This window comes from Neomonachus schauinslandi, chromosome 1 (genome assembly GCF_002201575.2).
Source record: "Neomonachus schauinslandi chromosome 1, ASM220157v2, whole genome shotgun sequence".
NCBI classification, from domain to species: Eukaryota; Metazoa; Chordata; class Mammalia; order Carnivora; family Phocidae; genus Neomonachus; species Neomonachus schauinslandi.
In genome coordinates this window covers 125,241,879-125,266,164 of record NC_058403.1, presented here as the reverse complement: position 1 = coordinate 125,266,164, position 24,286 = coordinate 125,241,879, and the positions used below count along the sequence as shown (strand labels likewise).

The following is a 24,286-nucleotide window of genomic DNA, read 5'->3' as shown; positions in this document are numbered from 1 at the left end:
TATAAAATAAGCCCTGAGGATGTAATATACAACATGGTGACTATAGTTGTTAATATTGTATGGTATATTTGAAAGTCGGTAGGAGACACAATCTTGGGAGTTCTTATCATAAGAGAGAAAATCTGTCATTATGTATGGTGATAATTTTGCCTATATAGTCATGAATACATACAACTGTAATGCTGAACATCTGAAATTAATGTCATATGTCACTGTATCTCAAAAAAAAAAAAAGGTGGCCAGATTCCTCCTTCAGGCAGACTGGAAGACTCCTCTTTGGATAAACTGAAACAATTCAAGAAGTATATGCAAGTATGAACCCAGAAAACAGTCCCCAACAACTAGACCACCAAGACTATTGCATCCGGATCGAAACTGCCAAGACCCAACTGTGTGCTCAGTACTTCCAATCAGCTTAGACAAAGACCCAAACAAAGAGGAAAATGCAGTTTAGTGGATAGAGAATATACTGAAATAAGTTAAAAAAAAAAAAAAAAATCAATAAATCCTCTGAGATCCAGTAGAAGGTATTACATCTATGAAGCAAAAAAGATATTAAAAAATTAAAAGTAAATTCAAAAAAACTTTTAAAAAGGTCTTGATTATTAAAAACATGATAGCAAAATGAAGAGCTGATAAAAGGAGAAGACTGAACTGAGGGAACCTCTCAAAAAGTGAAGATTATAAAAATAGTGGTGAAATAAGAAAATCCAATATACAAGTAGCAGAAGTACTAGAGAGAACAGAAAGTGGAGGGAAAAAAATCATCATTGAAATAATTCAAGATTTCCCAGAACTGAAAGACACAAGTTACCAAACCAGAAGAGGCCTACCATGTGCAGTATAATAAAAAGAGGCCCTCGTGATAGCCTATCATTTTGAAATTTCAGAAAACTAGGGACAAAAAGAGCTTCCTACTAGATTAGTTACATATAACAGATTATGAATCAAAATGGCTTTAACTACTCAACAGCAATACTAGAAGCAAGGAGATAAGCAATCAAAAGTCTAAGGAGAAAATAGGTTCCAACCTAGAATTTGATGCCCATCCAAACGATAAAAGAATGCAATCACAGAAAAAAAAGAATTTTCACACAAAGAAAATCTCAGTTTATCTCCCATGTGCTTTCTCAAGAAGTTACTATAAGATGATCTTCAACCAAATGAGAGCAAATCAGGATGACATGGGATACAGAAACAGGAGATCCAACAGAGAAGAGAAAGGATGGTGAATGGAGATCCTGGGATGACACCAGTTTGTAGAAGTAGAGGGTGACCATCCAGATTGGAGCAGTATGGCTAAAGACATGTTGAAGGCTGTCACCACCAAGATCCCTGCAGCCACTGCACCCAGCTTTTTAATTAATGCCCACCGCCACCCCCCCCCCCCCACAGCATTTAACCTGAGGTCAGAACACTGGGGTGGGCCTATCTCAAGAGCCTTACTTGTGCTTGGCTTATCTTGACCATGAACTTGAACATGAAGTCACTACTCTCCCTTCCCTAGTCTACTCCTTTGCCCCCACAGAAGTATTCTGTTTTACCTACTTCTGAGAGCTAGGTAGGAAATAATGAGCTCAGATGTAGAAATACAGAGCAGCCCACTCCCCCCACTGCATTCCTCCAGAAATCTAGTGTCTGACACACAATACAACCCTGAGAAAAGCAGGGAACAAAAAAACTTGAGCTTTTAAAAAAAGTGATTTAGGTGTTTCTAGGAGTTAGTATTGGCTTACCAATTCCAATCAGTACATCCCACTGCTTTATGACAAAGGTTTTATTGTTTATGTTTTAGCCATTCTTTCTATATATCCTGAGCAACTCCCAAACACAAACAGTAAAAATTACACAGCAGGCTGAGTTTTGGCTTCCCCTTATTTCTATACCATTATGTTTGAAATCCTTTGTAGTAAGACATTTATTATCATGTGTCATACCTTGCTGATTCCTGATGGCATTTTAGGTGTTCTGGCATCAGAAAGATTTTTCTTTGCCCATTCAAATCAAAACTTAGGCTATTTGTGAACAGCAATATTCCAACATTATAAAGGGCACTTTTAAAGCTTTTAGAGGTACCTAGATTTTTATACCTGCTTCATTTAACTCCAAGCTAAATGTTTACATGGTACTCAATATTATAAAAAGTAGAATGAAACTGAATGAAATGAAAGTGAACAACTGGAGCCAAACATTCTATTAATAAACAAGCCAAGGGTTTTGCTGTGTGGTCACATCCCTATATATATAAGCCTATCTCTGGTGATGAGGAGATCAAGGACAAAATCTTACAAACCTGCATCAGATAATCAGCAATGTACTCTGTTTTCAAGCAATACACATTTTGGGCGGCAGCTTCTGCTATATTAACTCCTGAGTCATCTGGTTTCAGTTTATTGAAGTCAGAGAAGAGATGTGTGGCTTCTTTAAACAAAGGTATAGAATGACCAGGTAGTACCTAAAGAAATAAGAAGCTATCAGTGTCCCAAAGTAGTTCAACTGTAAAATCTGTACTTAAGGATTGTCATTTCACAAAGTACCGAAAATGAAGAACTGATCACAGCAATCTTGTTTGGAAAATAATTTGTGTAAAAAATTCTGTAAATTGACTGAATACAAACAAACCTTTGCTCCTCCTGACTGAAGAAGGCGTTTGAATCCTGCTTCTCGGGATTGGTCAACATATAAGATAACTTTCCACCCACTAAATGCCCCCTACAAATGAAAAAATAATCAGTGTTGAAATTATTTGGGAAATAAATGCAAATAATACATTATTTTATCTGTAAATTCAGTTTTATGTCAACAAATAATCTTATAACCTTTACCATCTGCCACAGTGGTAATTGTCTCTGGTCAGAATACTCTGAAAACACATAGCCATGGTGTTTGGCTCATAGTAGGTCATCAATAAATACTTGAAGAATGAAGGAAAATGTTTAATGATTGATATGAAAACAAAGCAACTTGACTTTTGTTTAGCCTTTTCTTGTATTTTTTTCTTATAATTAATCCAGGGTAGAACTTAATGCACAACTTCTCAAATTAGATGAAGCCCCCATTATACTTCTCTTGAAAATGTTTGCGAATCAGAAATATAAAATATTTCACTAGGGAATAACAACAAGAGCCAGTGGAATTACTCTAAAAGAAGGGAATTAAGGCTAACAAGGGCTTGGACACAGTAGAGAACTCAGAATACATTGCACAAGATTATTTAAAACTTGGGTTTCTAACCTTTATGTGAGCCATGGACCCCTTTGACAGTCCAGTGAAACCTATGGATCTGTTCTCTAAATAATTCTTTTAAAGAAACAGCTTTATTGAAATGTAATTTGTGCCATATTAATAATGTTTTAAAATACTGGTTTTAACATAAAGTGTAAAGGATTACCAAAAAACCCATTTTATTAAAAGTAAAATATTTACAAATTTGTGACATAATAGATGTGCTTCTGTATTAATGAATTAAATAAAAGACCTAGTGGTGGCTGGATAGATTATTATAATTTTAAAGTATAAAGACAGATGGTAGCTACATTTGTGGTGAGCATAATGAATAGCTGTCAAATCTGTTACACACCTGAAACTAATGTAACACCGTGCATCAACTATATTTCAATTAAAAAAAGTGAACACAAGCAGTATCTCAAGATACTTGGAATTATAATGCAAAGCAAAGATATCTTATTTCTGTTGGGGTAAAATCACAAGTACTATTAATAGTGTTGTGATTTTTACCTAGACTTCTATAGTAAAAGGAAATGTTTTCAATTGGAGGTTAGTAAAAATAAGGATGTATTCCCTGCCCCATCCAAAGTGTATAAACAGCCTTCCTGAATGTGATCTACAACTCCTTTGGAAGAGTCTGTGGGTCCCACATTAAGAACCCCTGAAGGTAGATGCTGAAGAGTCTTTGGAAGAAATACAGTATGGGTCACATTTTACACATATATTTAAATTATTTTTATGCCTTTTTACTTTTTAAAAAAAAAGATTTATGGGGGTGCCTGGGTGGCTCAGTCGTTAGGCATCTGCCTTCGGCTCAGGTCATGATCCCAGCGCCCTGGGATCGAGCCCCGCATCGGGCTCCCTGCTCCGCTGGAAGCCTGCTTCTTCCGCCCACTCCCCCTGCTTGTGTTCCCTCTCTGGCTGTGTCTCTCTCTGTCAAATAAATAAATAAAATCTTTAAAAAATAATAATAAAAAAAGATTTACGTATTTGAGAGAGAGCATGCGCGCTAGTGTGCACACGCACAGTGAGGGGAGAGGCAGAGGAAGAGGGAGAGAATCTCCAGCAAACTCCCGGCTGAGCGAGGAGTTTGATGGCGGGGCTTGATCTCATCACCCTAAGATCATGACCTGAGTTAAAATCAAGAATTGGATGCCTAACCGCCTGAGCCACCCAGGCACCCCATTTACACATATATTTTTAAAAGAGCCATCAACATTATATATATCTTCCTCGCAATCATAATTAAAAGAATTAGGAATTAATATTAAGCCCAATTTAGAATGCCCGAACTAAGTATATCAACAAAGCATAAAAGACAAGAATTATTATTTTGTTAATAAGCACATTCTCTTAAAATTAAAATCTGTAATAGTCATGACACTGAATGCTGTTCATATCACCATATATATGTTAATACCTCAACGATGCCTGATTCTTGTCTTTGCTGGAGTTTTTTCCTCCATCTCATTGCTGCAAGTGCTAGTCTTCGTTGCTGAACATTGATTCCAGTCAAAACATCGAGTATGGAACTACTTCCCCATTCATAGTCTTCTTCCTAGACAATTAGTACAACAAACTTTGGATCTGGTCCTAGAATATGTCCTCAAGGAGTCCACGATCACGTAAGAGTTAAAAGCTATACATTCAATTGTTATAAATACAGAGCACTAAATAAGCATCAGTTTATGAGCATAGAGGAAGGAAATGTACATTAATTTGGCTTCATAGGAGGGTCAAGTATATCTGGCTTTTAATTAGAAATCAGAAAAATACTGTATACATTCCTAAGAAATACAGATAACTACACCTTAGTAATTGGTAATATATAGATTATTGGGCTTCATCCATTTTAAGATGAACTTCACAGAAGGACATGTTCTCAGTGGAGGTATGTGTTAACACCTTGATTACCTGTCCATAGAAATCAGATCCCTTTCAATCAAGATCGAAAACTTCAAAAACTACATGATAGATATTACTGTGATGGTTAGTTAGGGACCAAAATATTTCAGACAATTTAATATTTAAAAAAAAAATGTTCTTTTTTTAAAAGATTTTATGTCAGAGGGAGACCGAGCTGAGTGCGAGCATGAGCAGCGGGGAGGGGCTGAGGGAGAAGCAGGCTCCCCACTGAACAAGGAGCCAATGCGGGACTTGATCCCAGTACCCTGGGATCATGACCTGAACCAAAGGCAGATGCTTAACTGACTGAGCCACCCATGCGTCCCCAAACAATTTAATATTTAATGGGCTGGCAGTAAGGATAAAAAGCTTACAATGAGGTAATCCTGAAATTTTCTAATGTTATTCCAAAGAGGGAAAAAAAAAAAAGCCCAGATTAAAATTAAATAAAACTCATATAACTGAGAATCTGGGTCTGTGATCTCTAAATTTTTTTGCTCTGTTAATGTGGACCTTGTAAAATTGGTATAATCATTGGTCGTATTTGGTTATTTCAATTATATGAATGGTTAGTGTAAAAACTAGAATCAATTATTAGAACAATTACTTTTAACGAAAAATGATTCTTCATATTAATTTGAATACACACCAGCACGAAGTGTCCAGCAGTCCGGCATGCTTCCAGGTAGGAGCGATGAAGCACCCATTTCCCAGCTGCCACTGAGGCTAAATACTTCTCGTTTCGAAGTGGATGTCCCACAACAATGTGTGTACAATTGGGATCAAAGCACTGTTTCTCTATTACTAATCCACCTAAAGTAGAGAAAAACTGATATGTGATTGGAATTCTTAATTTCTTCCTAGGAAAAACATGTCAACTCTGCATAGAAATTATTTATAAATAAAATGCACCAAATAAACTGAAAAACCTTGACTGACACTTATTTTACTTCACATACGTATATTTTTTTACTAACATAATAAAATAAAATAAAGTATATATTTTTTTAAAGATTATTTGACAGTGAGCACAAGCAGGGGGAGCAGCAGGCAGAGGGAGAGGGAGAAGCAGGCTCCCCGCAGAGCAGGGAGCCCAATGCAGGGCTTGATTGCAGGACCCTGGGATCATGACCTGAGCCGAAGTCAGCCACTTAACCCCTATAACATTTTTATTTTATTTTTATTAAATATTTTATTTATTTGTCAGAGATAGAGACAGAGAGCACAAGCAGCAGGGGCAGCAGAGGGAGAAGCAGACTCCCCACTGAGCAGGGAGCCCGATGCAGGACTCGACCCCAGGCCTCTGGGATCATGATCTGAGCCGAAGGCAGGTGCCCAACCAACTGAGCCACCCAGGCATCCCCCCATAATATTTTTAATGAAAATTCAAAACAGAAAGAAAAATAGTAAAATGAAATCCTATATACTGATTCTTAAATTATCAAAATTTTGCCATCCTTATTTCAGTCTACCCCTTTTGGGCTTAACTATTTTAAAGTAAGTTCCAGGGCACCTGGGTGGCTCGGTTGTTGGGTGTCTGCCTTTGGCTCAGGTCATGATCTCAAGGTCCTGGGATCGAGCCCCGTATCAGGCTCTCTGCTCCGCAGGAAGCCTGCTTCTCCCTCTCCTACTCCCCCTGCTTGTGTTCCTTCTCTCACTGTCTCTCTCTTTTAAGATAAAATCTTAAAAAAAAAAATAAAGTTCCAGACATCCTGTTACTCTACCCCATCCATTCAGTATGCATCTCTAAAATACATGGTAATTTTTTTATACAGCCCTAATGCTATTATCAGATCTAATATAATTAACAAAAATTCTTTGCTATTTCAATACTAAATTCCTATGCAAACTTTCCTGTTTGTCTGCACTTGGTTTGTTACAATTAAAATATAAAAACAGAATATAAATAGAGGCCATATACTACTGTTGGTATATTTCTTAAGTCTCAACTACTTTTGCAATTTCCAAGCATTGAATATGGGTAATCAAGGAGATGGAAGTCAAAAAGGGGCTCCTATAGAATAAAAGCAGAAGAAAATTTTTTGAGTGGAAATAAGGTCAGCAGCCCAACAACGCAGAAGCTTGGAAGGAAAACACACACGCTAGGGAAACAGAGATGAAGCAGCAGGTGGAAGCTGAACCCTCTTCTCAGATACAGCTGTACGATGCCTGACTTTGAGGAAAGAAGGCATAAATTTATGTAAAGCATGGCTTTATTGATTGATTTTTGATTTATACTTTAGAAGTTAACTTGATTATGGGTTAGAAAGAGTTGTATTCAAGACTTTGTAAGAATTCAATGAAACATATGAACTCTACTCATGCTTTACAGATGACTAAGAGAGGCAACTGTTTGAGCACATAGTATACACAGAGTAATATCAAGTAATACACAAGTAATATCAATATCTGACTGCTGGAAGTGCTCCAGATTATTAACTCATTTAATCCTCACAACTCTATGAAGGTAGATCACTATTATTATCTGCAATCTACCCATGATGACACAAGTACACAGTAACTCACCCAGGATCAGAGTGACAAAAGAACAAGAAGGTGAAAATTCCCTATTATACTGGGATCGAATTCTATTTAACAGATATATTCTGTAATCCAGACAACATAATAGACTATTTATGTGAATCAGTTGGCCACAGTTGCTTCATTTATAAAATGAAGGATCTCTTTGCATTCTACTCTCAAAACCTTTCTACTCAGACTCCGTTCCAGCACAATCTGTCCTCATCTGTCTCTCTTCGCTGTCTTCTTCTAGACAATTCTCTGCTAGTTGATATTACTCTTGTCCAGAGTTTACAGAGATGGAACAAAATATAGGAGACAGACACATGAAGCAGCTTCTTCTGTTCTGAAAGCTCTAGGTAAAGTTGAACGATTTTGATTTATAACTATCTAATTTATTGGGTGACCAGAAAACAGTGTTTCACATTGAGTCCAGTTTCCAAGAAACATAGCTTCTCAACTGTATGACTGTATTTGACAGAAATCTTTAAGAAAAAAAAAATCATAGTTTTCCACATTCTTAAAAGGACAGCACTAAGTTACATTTAACCTTTTCTTGACTCAGGGCCGTCATTAAAAACAACCGTTATTTAAGGTTTCCTCTATATGAAGCTGTCAGACTGAGTTCTCTTCCTATACTTTCCATCTATAGGGCTACTTTGTCCAATACAGTAGCCACTAGCCACACGTGGCTATCAGACACCTGAAACATAGCCAGACCAAATTGAGATGTGCTAGAAGTGCAAAATATACCTGAGATTTCAAAAACTTAGTAAGGAAAAAAAAAAAGGGTAAAATCTCATTTTTTATATTAATTACATGTTGAATATAATATTTTGTGTATAGGTTAAATAAAATATATGTTTTATTAATTTCACTCGATTTTTTTTTCCTTTTTAAAATGTGGCTACTACTAAGTTTAAAATTAAACATGTGGCTTTTGCTATCTTTCTATTGGACACTACTGCTTAGAGCACCAGGTTACCTGTCTAGTATGCTGCTTCCAGAATGATGTCAGGTGGAGAGTCTGATAATAATGGAATAAGAATGTTACATAAGAAGGAGCTCCTCTGGGTATTACTGTGCCTTCAACTTCACAAAAATGCAGTTTTATTTTAAGTCTATAATTTCAATGAGTTCATCAGTGAACAAAAGCCCAAGGCAGCACAAGAGATTCTTAAATCATTTTAATGGTTGGTTTCAATTTAAATCTTTAAATGTTTAAATCCTATGACCCAGTGACTTTAGATTTAGACCTATATAAAGTCAAAGTTCTAATGCTGAGGCAATACATACTGCCTAAGACAAGTTACCCATCTTTTAAGTAGGCTTCACACCCAAACTCATGAACCCAAGATCAAGAATTGCATGTTCTACCACCTGAGCCAGCCAGGTGCCGCACCCATCTTTTTTCTCTCAATTTGTACATCTTACAAATGATATCAACTACACTGACTTCCAAGGAAGGTTACATTTTTTTTTTTTTTAAGATTTTTTATTTATTTATTTGACAGAGAGAGACATAGCGAGAGTAGGAACACAAGCAGGGGGAGTGGGAGAGGGAGAAGCAGGCTTCCCGCGGAGCAGGGAGCCCGATGTGGGACTCGATCCCAGGACCCTGGGATCATGACCTGAGCCGAAGGCAGACGCTTAACGACTGAGCCACCCAGGCGCCCGAAGGTTACATTTTTAACTTAAAATACTTGTACCTAGTTTTTCAATCAGATGACAATAATCAATACGTTCTTGAGGATTCAGAGATGACAACTGAAATATATACTGTTTTTTTAAGTCTTCATGTGTTTCCTCTATTGTTATAATCTGAAATGGAAGAGTTTTATTTTAGAAAAAATTAACAGTAAAAAGGCTATCAATCAGGTAAATGGTTTTAAGTGACATTTTTAGTCTTTTGACTTATCAAATACAGAAATAATAGCATGCAAAGAAATGCAGTTTCAACATTTGTGAACTCTTGGTAGTGGTATCAGCATATTCTTAATGCAGCGTAACAGTAATATCAAAAAGGTGTATCATCACACTAAGGATAAACTAACCTTTTCTCTAGGGTGTGGAGCCACTGGTGGGTTGGCTAGGGGGAAGGCAATACTGGGGGCTTGAGGTGTAGGGATCAGGTGGCCGTCTTTTACCGGTGTTTCCAGTTCTTCAGAGATCGGGTGTTTTGGGGCTTCAGTCACACACATGTTTTCAGGATCACAGACAGCTGAGGGCAATAAAATGCTGCAGTGTTATGTTATCCAAATACGACTAAGAAAAAATTCAGGCAAATGTTCTCATCTGTCTTAACCAAGATGAAATTAAACACAAATTCTGCAATGTAAAAAGTATGTGCAAAAGAGACAGCCTATTTCTAGAGCTTATAAATAAATGCAATTAATTAGCTTTTTAAAAAGGCAAATGGTGTTATCTGTGGGCTTCTCCCAACCTTTTCTTTATATACCAAGCTTTCATCAGTAAAATGTAACCTAAATTTGTAAAATGAAAGCAATGTTACACTTGGAGAAAATCTACCTAGTGCAGAAACATAATCATGTGATATGAGAAAATGGGGCAAAAAGATGACCAAAGATGAAAGACAGGAGCCATTCTGTCTTCAAAGTAAAGCCCAAGGGGAAAAAACCAGGAGAATTCAGAAAGGAACACATACAAATCCAAAGAACAAATGTAGGTACCTACTGGGTGGAATTTAGAAGACTTAGATGAAAACTAGATGACTAGGAAGAAAACAAACATTAATGATACGAATGTACAAAGGAGGAGAATGACAGGAAGAATAATAGTGAAAACTAAGTCTGGAAAAAACTGCCCAAGCCTCCATTTCCAAATTTAAGAATCAAAATATATTTTTCAATTTTACTGATAAGTTACCTCAATTTTAATTTTTTCTCTTTCATTTAGACCAAAATCAGAAATATCTAGTAAGTTTTTTGTTTGCATGTGTAATTCAGAGAACCGCAATGTGCTTATCTATTTTTAAGAAGTCAACATGTACTTAATGCAAACAAATGAATAGATTTCTTCTCATTACCCTGTTTAGCAATTTCTGAATCATGTAAAGGCTCCTGGGAAGGAGAATCCTCCAATTTTTTAATGTCAACCTGAAGCTCAGAATACTGTGTGGGACAACTAGGCCACTGCAGATTGCTGGCAAGCCTTGCTCTCTCCTCCCTGGCTGTCGGGTCATCCCAAATGATCTGTTCATTCTGGGAGGGCTCTGTGTTGACATCAGGTACTATTTGACGCGACTGCCTAAGGAATAAAAGTGACAATTTTAATAAACAGATAACTATAACAAAACCTACACTCATAAATTCCGTAAGTTAGATTGCAATTTTGAGGCTCACCTTTATATGCCCACCATCTAGCAAAGAGAAAGCTACCTCAAAATATTGAGTAAATGCACTTTGGGACATTTTTTTCTTTTTAAAGTATTTCTTCCAGAAACTTACAAAATATTTTAGTTAGAAAAGAAAACATCTATTTTGATTAAATGTCCATTTATTTAAAACTTCAAAAGGGAAAGTTTACTGTCAAGAAATTATTTTAAAATTCTAAAATGATTGCTATATATTTAAAAATGGAATTTCTCTTAATTATACAGGCTTAGGGAAGCATGGTAAAGTTTAGAAAACTTTGCTTATGAGTACTTGTATTTTTATCACTTGAAATAATAAAAACTATAATTAGTACTATAAAAGGGTACTATAAAAGCTGCCTTAAAAGAAGGTCCCTTTGGCTCTTGGTAACCAAACCTCCCAGAGTCTAAGATAGACCAGCCATATACTGAACTAGAGTGAAGTGTGTTTTATGTCATAATTTTAACAATTCCACCAGAGTAAATATAATTCCAACATTTTCCTTCTATGTATATATATATATATAAGTGGAATCTTAACAAATATATTTTACCAAAGCTCATGGTACCCCCAGAGTTCATTTGCCTCAAATACAAGGAAGACAGCCTTTTATTCTGAGTTTATTTATCTACTCTGACTTGGCATAAGATTTAGGCTCTCTGTAATGACAACACATGATCTGAAGTATATTAAACAAAAAGCCATTTTCACTCAGCATGCAGATATAGAATTGGCCTCATGAAATATATAGGTAGCTTAAGACAGATGCATAGTTCTATCAATCAATTCAAGATACAAGTTCCCTCACACTCGTCATACAATTGGAGATTCTTCTATCAGGAAAAAGATGAAGTTATACTACTGAACTTCAATCATATCACACTGAGATCTGTAATCACCTTTCCTAGAAGATAAATTTGTAAAGAGAATACAAAATACATGTAGTTTTAATAAGAAATAACTAATTTAGAACTAATATTTACACTAACATGACAAAACAGAGAGAATTACCCATTGAACCCATTTCAAATGAGGCAAACTGGATCTTAAAATCATTTTCTTCTCAGGGGAGGTTACAAAAAATATTAATCACACCACAATGTCAAAGCAGTTGCTTGGTATGGAATAAAGCTTTGTCTGCTTCCTACCCCAAAGTAAGAATTCTAGAACTGCTTGGAACAAGGGACGGAAGGAGAAAAAGCTAGGGAGGAAGGAAAAGCTAGCCAGTAAAAGGCCACATAACCAGTATATAATATACATAGTTTGGGCTAAATAAAGCCCAGTAGTATAACCCTTTTCCTGGTCCTGATATTCTAATCTTTTTCTTTTTTTTTTAAGATTTTATTTATTTATTTGAGAGAGAGAGAGTGAGAGAGAGCAAGCACATGAGAGGGGGTAAGGTCAGAGGGAGAAGCAGACTCCCCGCCGAGCAGGGAGCCCGATGTGGGACTCGATCCCGGGACTCCAGGATCATGACCTGAGCCGAAGGCAGTCACTTAACCAACTGAGCCACCCAGGCGCCCTCTAATCTTTTTCTTTACTGATTGCCACACCCCCATCCCAGAAAAGGTGCAAAATTAGGCTTAACTTGTGGAACTGAGCCAGCAGGAAGCTAAAAGAATGAGCTACCCTTCTCTCAAGTCACCGAGTCACTCCTTTCTGCCATCAGTGACGGGTACATACCTCAGTGCCTCCAGGACTCTACTTCGCCCACTGCGGGCAGAGCGAGTGCTATCAGGGGTTGAAGAAGCACTGTTACAACCACTTCTTGAAAGGGAAGCCCTCTGTCCTTGGGGTTTCACTATTGATGTTGCAGACATTATTTCCTGCAGCTGCTTTTGAAAGTTTTCTCTCATCTCCAAGGTCTGTGTCAGAACTTGAAAACACACAAAAATACACCAATTAAGTTTCTCTTTTTTTAAGTTTCTTTTTTTATCACATCTCATTCACACATTAACTGTTTTGTCTAGATCTGGCTGAACACAAATTTATTAACTTGACATTTACTGAATACTTACAACAGGCTATAGTAATGTACTAAGACTAGGAATACTCAGAACATAAAGGCAGTCCTTACCAGGACGACTGTGTATGAAAAAAATCAAGAAGCTCTACTAAGACACACTGCTAAGACCTGGTGATTATCCCTTTTGTAGAGCCCCCTGCCTGCTTCTGACCCTCTCCTGTGTTATGTACCACACTCTGAGGTACATTACAGAAATTAACATATGTGATTTTCCCCTATGGTCCTTGAAAACAGACCACAATATATTTATTTTTGGTTTCCTTGTAGATTAAACGCAATGGTACTAAATAAACATTTTTGGAATGAACTGAGTGGGACTAACTAAATAGGTAAGTCATAAGGAAAGCTCCAGTAAGTAGGGTAAAATGAGTAAGGAAAATAGAAAATATTAATCCATTAAAAATAGGACATATATAGATACAAATTTATTCACTGCAGCACTCTTTGTAATAGCAAGAAATCAGAAATAACCTGGTGCCCATAAAAGGGACTGACTAAATGGCCATTCATACAATTGTGAAAAGAAGATTCAAAATGAAGCACCGCTAAGAGAGTCACTCAAAACAGTCAAAGGACGCTGAGAAAGTAGGGCCTATGCACAGTCTCCTGTTTCAATTCCCAGAACACCATGAACTGTTAACTGCTGTCAACTGTGACTTGTCAATTGCCAACTCCAGCACCTCCTAGAACATATCCTTCTATTTTGGACTGAAAAAGAGATATGACCTGTTAGCCAAATAATAATCTTGTATCAGTTTAAACTCTGACAGCATCAGGGGCACCTGGGTAGCTCAGCTGGTTAAGCGTCTGCCTTCAGCGCAGGTCATGATCCCAGGGTCCTGGGATGGAGCCCCACATCTGGCTCCCTACTCAGTGGGGAGGCTGCTTCTCCCTCGCCCTCTGCCCTTCCTCTGGCTTGTGCTCTCTCTCAAATAAATAAAATGTTTAAAAAAAAATAAACTCTGACAACACCAATCATATTTCTTTCAAAACAAGTTATATAACCTTGTGGGGTTTTTGCCTATATAAGCCTGTACTCCCTGCTTGCAATAAGGAGTTTCAGTGGACTATATCACCCGCAATCCTGAAAACCCCAAATAATAGCTTTTGGTTGCTTTACAGCCTCTTCTTCTTGGTCAACACAATGAATACTATACAGTCGGGAAAAAAAAAAAAAGAAAAAGACCAAAGAAGCTCATGTACCAATATGAAACACTGCACAAGTTCAACTATTAAGCAAAAAGATAAAGATCAAATTATAAAACAGCATATATAGTATGTCCACCCTTTATACATTTTTTAAAAAAGTACAGAAGAGGAGAATATATGTATTTATGATTGATTGTGTATGCATAAAGCTCTAGGACACCTAAGAAACTAAGAACATTAGAAGAGTGGGAGAAACTCTTCATGCATCCTTCCATACCTTTAAACCATGTGCATATGTCAAAATATATTATACATATACTAAAGCTTTTTGAAAGTTACTGGAAAGAACTGAACCAAAGAACAAATTTTTACAAAACCATCAATTCCACCTACCTTTCACAAAATAGGGCTGTATCACACTACCTCTGTAAAATACCTAGTTCCACAGATTTCACAAGTTTCACACTTATAAATCACTAAAGCTTTGCATATTATTACTTAATGACTGGCATGGAACTTCAACTCAATCCTCAAATATATGCTTTATAGAGACACAGAAAACAACTTTGTCTTTCCGAGCAAAGGAAGCGTTCTGTATGAAAGATATATGTTTGTAAACAAAATTTTTTTGTAATTTAAAATATTTTACCTCCTTTAGAGTCATTCCTTCCATCTCCATTTGATTTTGCTGATTCTTTGTTACTGGTGGTTATACTGTCTATATCGTTTTCTTCTATAGGCAAATGATTTGGCTATTCAAGGAAAAAAGTTACAATTTCTTAAACCAAGTCACTGCATAAAGTTTCACAGCACTGTATGATTATACATTCAGCTTAAGGAGGAGGTAAATGTGTTATCCATATTATCTACCTCATCATCCTTTGTTGTTGAATCCGCTGAGAGTAGTCGACTATTAGAGAGTCTGCCATCTTGCACTGTACTGATATCCAAGCTCATTTTGGGATTGTAAGTATGTGGATAAAGAGATTCAGGAAGATGTTTATACTCTTGCGCACACTGCAATATAATGGCATGCTTTAAAACAGGACTGAAAAACATCTTAGTGAATAAATTACATTAAGTAGAATAAGGACAACCAATAGGTTATGTCCTAAGACAGCAGAAGTTTACAGAATTAAAATTTTGAAAAGTAGGTGACACTGAAACATACCATCATACAAATGACAAAATTGTCCTCACTAATTTTAATGTCATGTACACTGAAGAATAAGATCTAATTCATTCCTATGCTTTTGCCAAGGTATCATTCATACTCCTGGGAATACCCAGAAAGAAAACAGTTCTGAACTGCATTGGCATGCTAAATTAATTCTCCTTAAATTACTATAATATTATCTTTCACATCATCTTTAATTAGGGAAAAGAATCAGAGAAATTGGAAAGAGTACCCATTAAAGACTTAAGTACTTAGGGACTGATCTTAAGTTTTTAATGCTAAAGAAATGAAATGTGCACTGTTAACTAAGGTTATCAAACTTGTTTACGTACATGGAAACTGGTTTGTGTCCTGAAACAATGTTTGTATACATTCTCATTTAACAGAGAGGGAAGGAAAAAAAGTATTGCTTACTTCTAAAAGCCAGTGTTCTGAAACAATGTGTACTCCTCTTTCTTTTACAGATTTATACTCTCGGTTAGTGTCATTTGGTCGGCCTTGATAAATGAAATGAGTCACCGTTTCATCAAAACTCCATCTGAAACAACCAAATTTTAAAAAACAAATAACGAAGAGAAATATCTGAGTTTAAGATGATCATTACTCTTTACGAACAGAATATATTCACCTTCACCCAACTTTCACTATCTAGAGTAATCATGGACATTAAATGACAGGCTCCATTTTTTTTTTTTTTTTTGGGTCAAATTTTACATATATCTCTCTAGGTATGTAAGTTCAGAGAGAGATCTGGAGGGTAGTCTTTAAAAATATTACTTGCTTCTTTATACTTTTTTGAATTGTTTAAATTTTCTTTTTTTACAATGAGTATCACTTTATAGTAACAATAAAGGTATTTTAAAAATCAATCAAATAGGCAAAGCACCATGAGAGACGATGGACTCTGAGAAACAAACTGAGGGTTCGAGAGGGGAGGGGGGTGGGAGGATGGGTTAGCCTGGTGGTGGGTATTGAGGAGGGCACATTCTGCATGGAGCACTGGGTGTTATGCACAAACAATGAATCATGGAACACTTCATCTAAAACTAATGATGTAATGTATGGGGATTAACATAAGAATAAAAAAAATCAATCAAATAGGCAAAGCATCCAATCTGTCCTCCAGTTATTGGCAGTTACTAGTCATTGTACATTTGCTCTGTGTGCCATAATAAACTATGTACTTTACACAACATCTCACCTATTCCTCTCAACAATCCTAACACACTGATATTATTATATCTACTTTACAGATAAGGAAACTGAAGGTTAAGTAACATGTTTAAGGATATTCAGTAAGTGGTAGAGCCAGTTTTGACTTCAAAACCCATACTCTTAACGAGTACATTAGCCTACAATCTCTTGATTCTTCCCATGGAATAGTTTCTTGACCTAGGAAAATAATTTAAAAATTGTAAAATATATACTATCCTTCTTAAAATCAAGTAAAAACCAAAGAGAAAGTAAAAATTTTATTTCTGAATATAATCACCAAAATAAATAGGTTTCTCATTATGGACGCTTAACATACTTTCCATTTCCTAAATAAGAAATAACTCTACTTTCTAAATAGCCAAGTTAAACAAATTAAGAAGGCCTATCTCCCTCTAAGTTATATTATAAACATCTCTATTTCCTACTCTATTGTCTGTGTTTCCTTCAAAATAATAGTAAAGAACACCTTGCCTAATTTGTTAGTCTAATAGTTGTTTCCACTGCTGTTAGGGAAAACAATAGAAACTTAAATAAATTTTAATTAAAAAAATAAGAGGAACATTTCTGCCCGATTCATCTTGCTCATGCCTCACTGCAATAATATGGAAAATGTGAGTTTCAGTCCTCCGAGACCCTTTAACGACAGACTGTCAATGATCCTCAAAGGTTTAGATCAGGAATTAGCAAATTTTTTCTTACAAGGCCAGATAATAAATTTTTTAGGCTTTGCAGGGCAAAAAGTTGTAAATGTAAAAAGTTAAAACTACTCAACTCTTGCCTTGCATGAAAGCAGCCATAGATAATATGTAAACTAACAGGCATGGCTGTGTTCCAATAAAACCTCACTTACAAAAACAGATGGCTGATCCTCTGGCCTAGATCAGTGCTTTCAGCAAAATTGTTACTTTACAAGCTATTTTGTAAATTTGTGGGAGTGATTTTGGTTGTTATAATAATGTGTTTATATGATGAGGGGTGGTACTAGCATTTAGTAAGGTGAAGGGATGCTAGAAATTCTGAGGAAGAGTTATACATACAATTATCCCATATCTTGCATGATTTTCTAATGTCCTGACACAAATTCAGAGGTTAAAAAAAAGTTTGTTTATAATTAGATGAGTCTGAGGCCTGTTTTACTTACAAACACAAGTGAGTTTTTTTTTTCCAGTTTAAATATACACTAATGTATCAAACATCCAACTACTAAGCAACTGATGGAAGACTATACTTTGCTTAATTTGTAACTTTGCCAGACTGTGAACAACTCTTGGTAAAGTCCTGTTACTGACAGAAATGCTGCTCCTGGTATCTGAGTCCCTATATGTGTTTCAGCCTTGTGGCTGCAGCATTTTAAGTGATTTTACATATGTATGTAAACATATGAATACTCTGTTTTCTTCCAGTGTCATCAGGCACAGGCATTTACATACTAAAATTCTATGATTATGTGCCTTCTGATGACTTTCATTTTTTAAAATTATAAAAGTAGTTAAGTTATGGGGCGCCTAGGTGGCTCAGTTGGTTAAGTGTCCGACTCCTGATCTCAGCTCAGGTCTTAATCTCAGAGTAATGAGTTCAAGCCATGTACTGGGCTCCACACTGGGCGTGGCACCTAATTAAAAAAAAAAAAGGTAGTTGTTATATTTGTGAAATCCTTTTAGAAGAGGTAATGCTATGACATGCTGAAGAGATCTGGCCTAGATGTTTAACCGTAGGAAGTGGGAGGCAGTATCAGATATCTCTTCAGGATGTTCAGGTTCTAGCTTATGGATGGGAATAAGTGGGACAGTTTCATTTGAGAATAGATTACCCTATGAACATATAAATATTGTAACCTCTACATATTAGAGACTTCACCAAGTCTGAGAAATCCCTTTCAGAAATATTTTGCTTTAAAAAAGATTTTATTTATTTATTTGAGAGAGAGAGCACATGAGAGGGGGGAGGGTCGGGAGGGTCAGAGGGAGAAGCAGACTCCCTGCCGAGCAGGGAGCCCGATGCAGGACTCGATCCAGGGACTCCAGGATCATGACTTGAGCCGAAGGCAGTAGCTTAACCAACTGAGCCACCCAGGCACCCCAGAAATAGACTTTTTTAAAAGATTTATTTATTTAGAGAGTGAGTAAGCATGTGCACGAGTTGGGGGTGGGGATGGAGGGACAGAGGGAGAGGGAGATAAAGTCTTAAGCAGACTCCTTGCTGAGTGCAGAGCCCGACGTAGGGCTCAATCTCATGACCCTGATATCACAATCTGAGCCAAAACCAAGAGATGGACACTTAACTGACTGTACAACCCAGGCGCCCCAAGGAATAGATTTAAGCAAACTTTTAATCAGTTAAATCTTATTTAGGAATTTCAGCAACAGAATCTATTTTTCACACTGAGAGGACTGGCATTCTAAGTCTTATTAAAATTCAAGTTCTATAGGTTCTTTTTATGTCTTACATCAAGTCCACATGCAAAGAGAATATACAATAAAGCACTCAACTTTGACAAATATATATACCCTCACAGGACTCTTGTGAGAATGAAATGAGATAAAGCTTGGCTCTTACTAAGAGCTCAGCAACTGGTAAAAGGTAATATAAATATAATAATATGTAATCATATAGTAGATATATTAATATACAAAACAGGTAATACAAATATTAGTTCTAACAAGTAAGAAAGCTTTTCTTTTCTACAACAGATACATTAAACACATTAAGATGCTTATAACTATCTCAGATACATTTTTTTCTTTTTTTTATTATGTTTTGTTAATCACCATACATTACATCATTAGTTTTTGATGTAGTGTTCCATGATTCATTGTTTGCATATAACACCCACTGCTCCATGCAGAACGTGCCCTCTTTAATACCCATCACCAGGCTAACCCATCCTCCTACCCCCCTCCCCTCTAGAACCCTCAGTTTGTTTTTCAGAGTCCATAGTCTCTCATGGTTCGTCTCCCCCTCCAATTCCCGCCCCCCGCTATCTTCTTCTTTTTTTTTTTTAAACATATAATGTATTATCTGCTTCAGAGGTACAGATCTGTGATTCAACAGTCTTGCACACTTCACAGTGCTCACCATAGCACATACCCTCCCCAATGTCTATCACCCAGCCACCCCATCCCTCCCATCCCCCACCACTCCAGCAACCCTGTTTGTGTTCCTGAGATTAAGAATTCCTTATATCAGTGAGGTCATATGATACATGTCTTTCTCTGATTGACTTATTTCACTCAGCATAATACCCTCCAGTTCCATTCACGTCGTTGCAAATGGCAAGATTTCATTCTTTTTGATGGCTGCATTCAGATACATTTTATTTTTATTCTCCTGATCTAATTTATCAGATAGAAAGCTAACCAAAGTAACACTTACCAAAGGTGAAGATAAAGCCAAACGTATTTCTCAAACTGTCTGTTACTTATAGAACCAATCATTATGCTATCTACAAATGGTTGAATACAAGTGATTAAGAAACCTAGCACCGCCGACAGTGGAGTACGATGGACTCAAGATTGGCTGGCATGGATAAGGCTCTCTCAATCCCTGGCACACATGCCATCTATGCTAGAGGCTGTCTCTAGTGTGGCTTTCAGGTGCAGGGCAGATCTGATCATCTATGCCTCTAAAGTAGGGAAAATGAATAGAAATTAAATCATCCTACAAAAAAGACCATTTGATTCCTGGAGGGCTGTAGCACTGCTCACAGAAGGGCTCTACTCTGAAACTCACTAAGGTACAAATCACACCTCATATCTCATGAGTGAATGTGCTATGAATCTTTTATTGAATGTATTAGGCATTCTTCTTGTACTCATAATTCATGGAACCCAAGTTTCTAAGTTTCTAGAATAGTGAGTGGCACAAAATAGGTTCTCAAATATTGGTTGCACATACCCTAAAAAATACACATATCAATGTGAACTGATAATGGGAGTGGGTATTTTTCAAGGATGTAGTAAATGAAAAATCAACTGGAGATACTGCAGACAATATGACATGCTAAAAGGCAAAATAAATGTTCCTTTGTGGATGCTCACAATAGCTTTAGGTTTTCCTATATGTGTAGATAATATCAGTACTAAAACAGAAAGATGTGTCAACTACCTGTAATCTGCTCCTAGAGAGGCTGCAATCCCATTCAGTTCACCCTGCTTCTTACTGAGTTTCTTACTCACACATACCACTACCTTGTGAAGTGGCTTGGGGGCTTCTTCCTGTCCATACGAAAGAAAAGAAACAGATCAACTATTATTGTTTGAAATATTTTATCTACAACTTGCTTTTAATAAGAGATCTAATTCTACCTTCTCCAATTGGGCACCCTTCAGCTGAGGGCTGGCAGACAGAGCAACAGCATTTCGGGAACTATTTGCCAAAGCAAGTTTCAAGTTTCTGACAATGACTTCTGAAAGTGGCGTACTCAGTTTCCTTTTCTGCTGGCTAGGACCTCCTGGAGTTTCCAAGGCTGCAAGTGCATCCTATATGTATGTCAGGGGAGAGAGAAAGGGGGAGAAAGAAAAGTAGGAGGAAGAAGATTGAAAAGGACAGAAGGGAAGAAGAGGGGACAGAAGGGAAAAGGAAGGTAAACAGTACAGGGAAAGAGAAAAAGGAGAGGTAAGAGAGAAGAGAGATAATCCTCAAAATTAATTGGATTACAGCTTTAGCCTCCTCCAGTTTTCCTCCAAACAACAAAAAGAATGAAATATTATCTGCATCTGAACATAATAAAGAAAAAAAAACTTCATACTGTCCAGCAAATGGGTTTGAAGAGACTAACATGCTTACATTTTCAGCTGTGCTCACCATATTTGGCTGAACCTTAGAGTGGGAGGTGCAGTTAAAATTAAGGACACCAAAAAGCAAAATGAACAAACAATAAACACGGAAGGAAACAAGCAAGGATGGATATAAGCAAGATCTGAACTGTAAGGTTAGTAAGTCGACTGAACTGAGAATTGTGAAAAATCCTCAAAAGGACAAAATACATTCCTGTTCCCAAGCCATCCACAGTTCCTTCATGAGAAGGGATCACTGTTACTCAGGACACTGCTGCTCATTTTCTTTTCCATCTGTATAGTATTCCATGCACACAGCTGACTGTATTTACTACTGCTCAACTGATGAATATTTAGATTAACAATCTTTTGCAAGTATAATGATGCAACCAACAACCTTGTACACACACCATTTTGCACACGTAAGAGTAAAGGGAAACATTTAAGCAAAACTTATGTAACAATGTTGACATTCTCACGAGCAAAGCATTAGAGTGTTTCCCAACATGTTTGATAGCACAGTGGGTAATGAGATTTTTCTTTTTTGCCCATCTGATAGGTTAAAAAAAATTTAACTGTATGCTTTAATTTCCCACCCTTTTATACTAAATGAGATTAAACATCTTTATGCATGTATAATACTTCTATTTTTTTTGTGACAGCTATCTCTTCCTAACTTTTGTCCATTTTTTCCCCATTTTTTTTTTTTTTTTTAAGATTTTATTTATTTATTTATTTAGAGAGTGAGATGCAGGGGGAGGGGCAGAGGGAGAATCTCAAGCAGACTACGAGCTGAGCACAAGCCAGACGCAGGGCTCGATCCCACAACCCTGAGATCATGACCTGAGCTGAAATCCAGAGTCAGATGCTTAACGGACTGAGCCACCCAGCCATCCTGCTTTGTCTTTTTTTTTATTCACTTGCCTGAATATATTTGTATGAGTTTGTATGTATACATATCCATTGAGATATACATACATTTGTTTCCAATTTGTTGTCAAATTTTTGCCATGGAGAATTTTTAAATACTTTTATTGCACATTTATAAAATCTAGGGCTGAATGTGGAGAATTTTTTAATGCTGTCAGATTCATATGAACCTTTTATTTCTTTTGAGGTATATGTTATAGTTAGGAAGGTCTTCCTTGGGGCGCCTGGGTGGCTCAGTTGGTTAAGCGTCTGACCTCAGCTCAGATCATGATCCCAGGGTCCTGGGATCAAGCCCCACATCTGGCTCCTGGCTCAGCAGGGAGCCTGCTTCTCCCTCTGCCTGCTTCTCCCCCTGCTTGTGCTCTCTATGTCAAATAAATAAATAAAATCTTAAAAAAAAAGAAAGGCCTTCCTAATGCTGGGATTATTGAAAAACAAACTTACTCTTTCATGGCCTGTTCTATAATTTTTATGCCTTCATTTCTTGTATTTAAATATCTAATCCTCTGAAATTTATTCTGATGTAAGGGGTGAGTTTTCTTCCCGTTTTCTCAGATGGTTACCCAGTTGCCTGATTTGAATGCCACCTTTATCATATAATACATTCTCCTATCTATGGGGTGTAATCCTGTGTATTAATAGGAGTACTCATGTGATGACACACTGCTTCAATTACTGCAACTTCATACAACGCTTGAATAACTAACTAGTAGGGCTACTGCCTACCCTCAATTATCCTTTTCAGATTTTTTTTTTAAGATTTTATTTATTTGAGAGAGAGGGAGGGAGAGAGAGAGAGAGAGCTGGGGGAGAGGGAGAGGGAGAAGCAGACTCCCCGCCAAGCAGGAAGCCCAATGCGGGGATAGATCCCAGGACCCTGGGATCACGACCCGAGCCAAAGGCAGATGCTTAACCGACTAAGCCACCCAGGCATCCCTCTTTTCAGATTTTTAATACTATTTTTGCTTGCACTTCTAATAGGATTTATATTACCTTTACAGATCTTTACAATGTTTAACCTTCTTTGTGAGAATATGGTAAGACTTTCTATTTGCTAAAGTTTTTCAAAGATTTCTGTATAGCATTTAAAAGGATTCTTCAACCAAAAAAGAAATCAACCTCCCATATCACATCTACCTGATTTCTGCGCCTGTGCCATTAACATTGCTTCCTCTCTGGTATTTCCCTCCACTTAAGCACTAGATCCCAACCTCTCTCACAACTCAAGGGATGTGGCTTCAGCAATTCTCCCCTCTTGTCTACATCAACTAGATCTCTACTAGATTGGCCATACTGGCATACAGTTATTTTTTTCTTTTTTTCGTTCTTTTTTTTTAAGATTTTATGTATTTATTTGGCAGAGAGAGAGAGATCACAAGCAGGGCAAGTGCACTGGGAGAGGGAGAAGCAGGCTCCCCGCTGAGCAAGGGAGCCTGACGTGGGCCTGATGGCAGGAACACGGGATCATGACCTAAGCCGAAGGCACTGAGCCACCCAGGCTCCCCTACAGTTATTTGTCCTATCTTGAAAATAAAACAACCCTCTTTTGACTCTACTATGCCCTACAGCAACCACCCCATTTCTTGGTTCCCCTTTACAGGTAAGATTCCTCAAACGCACTGTTTATATTCAATGTCTATAAACTTCTCACATTCCCATATGAATCTATACTGGCTTCCACTTCCACCATGTCATCAAAACCCTTTCTGTTAAGATCACCAGTGACCTCCATAATGCTAAATCCAGCGGTCAATTTTCTGTTCTGACCTTTCTTGACTTTCAGCAGCATCTGACACAATTAACTATTCTTCCTGAAATATTTTCTTATGTGGCCTCTAAGACAATCTCTAGGCTTTCTCTTCCCTCACTGGTGGCTCCTTCTCAGTCTCCCCTGCTGGTTCCTCCTCTAAATGTGAATCCCTCAGAGTGTTCCTTGGACATTTTTCTTCTCTTGCTCACTTGGCATCTATTCTCATACGGCTTTAAA

General features: G+C 37.1%; 1 protein-coding gene across 2 annotated transcripts in view; it reads right to left on the bottom strand.

Moving 5' to 3' along the window:
- The window catches only part of TOPBP1 (DNA topoisomerase II binding protein 1), a 77,188-nt gene that overhangs the window by 7,252 nt on the left and 45,650 nt on the right, over positions 1–24,286 (bottom strand). For both annotated transcript variants that reach the window (XM_044920434.1, XM_044920436.1), the window contains 13 exons: positions 20,899–21,072; positions 20,699–20,808; positions 15,794–15,917; positions 15,073–15,219; positions 14,852–14,954; positions 12,711–12,903; positions 10,700–10,920; positions 9,708–9,874; positions 9,363–9,474; positions 5,783–5,946; positions 4,649–4,786; positions 2,623–2,712; positions 2,294–2,455 (listed from right to left, as the gene is read on the bottom strand). In XM_044920434.1, coding sequence (XP_044776369.1) covers positions 2,294–2,455; positions 2,623–2,712; positions 4,649–4,786; positions 5,783–5,946; positions 9,363–9,474; positions 9,708–9,874; positions 10,700–10,920; positions 12,711–12,903; positions 14,852–14,954; positions 15,073–15,219; positions 15,794–15,917; positions 20,699–20,808; positions 20,899–21,072 — 1,905 coding nt within the window. The remainder of the gene's footprint in view (positions 1–2,293; positions 2,456–2,622; positions 2,713–4,648; positions 4,787–5,782; positions 5,947–9,362; positions 9,475–9,707; positions 9,875–10,699; positions 10,921–12,710; positions 12,904–14,851; positions 14,955–15,072; positions 15,220–15,793; positions 15,918–20,698; positions 20,809–20,898; positions 21,073–24,286) is intronic.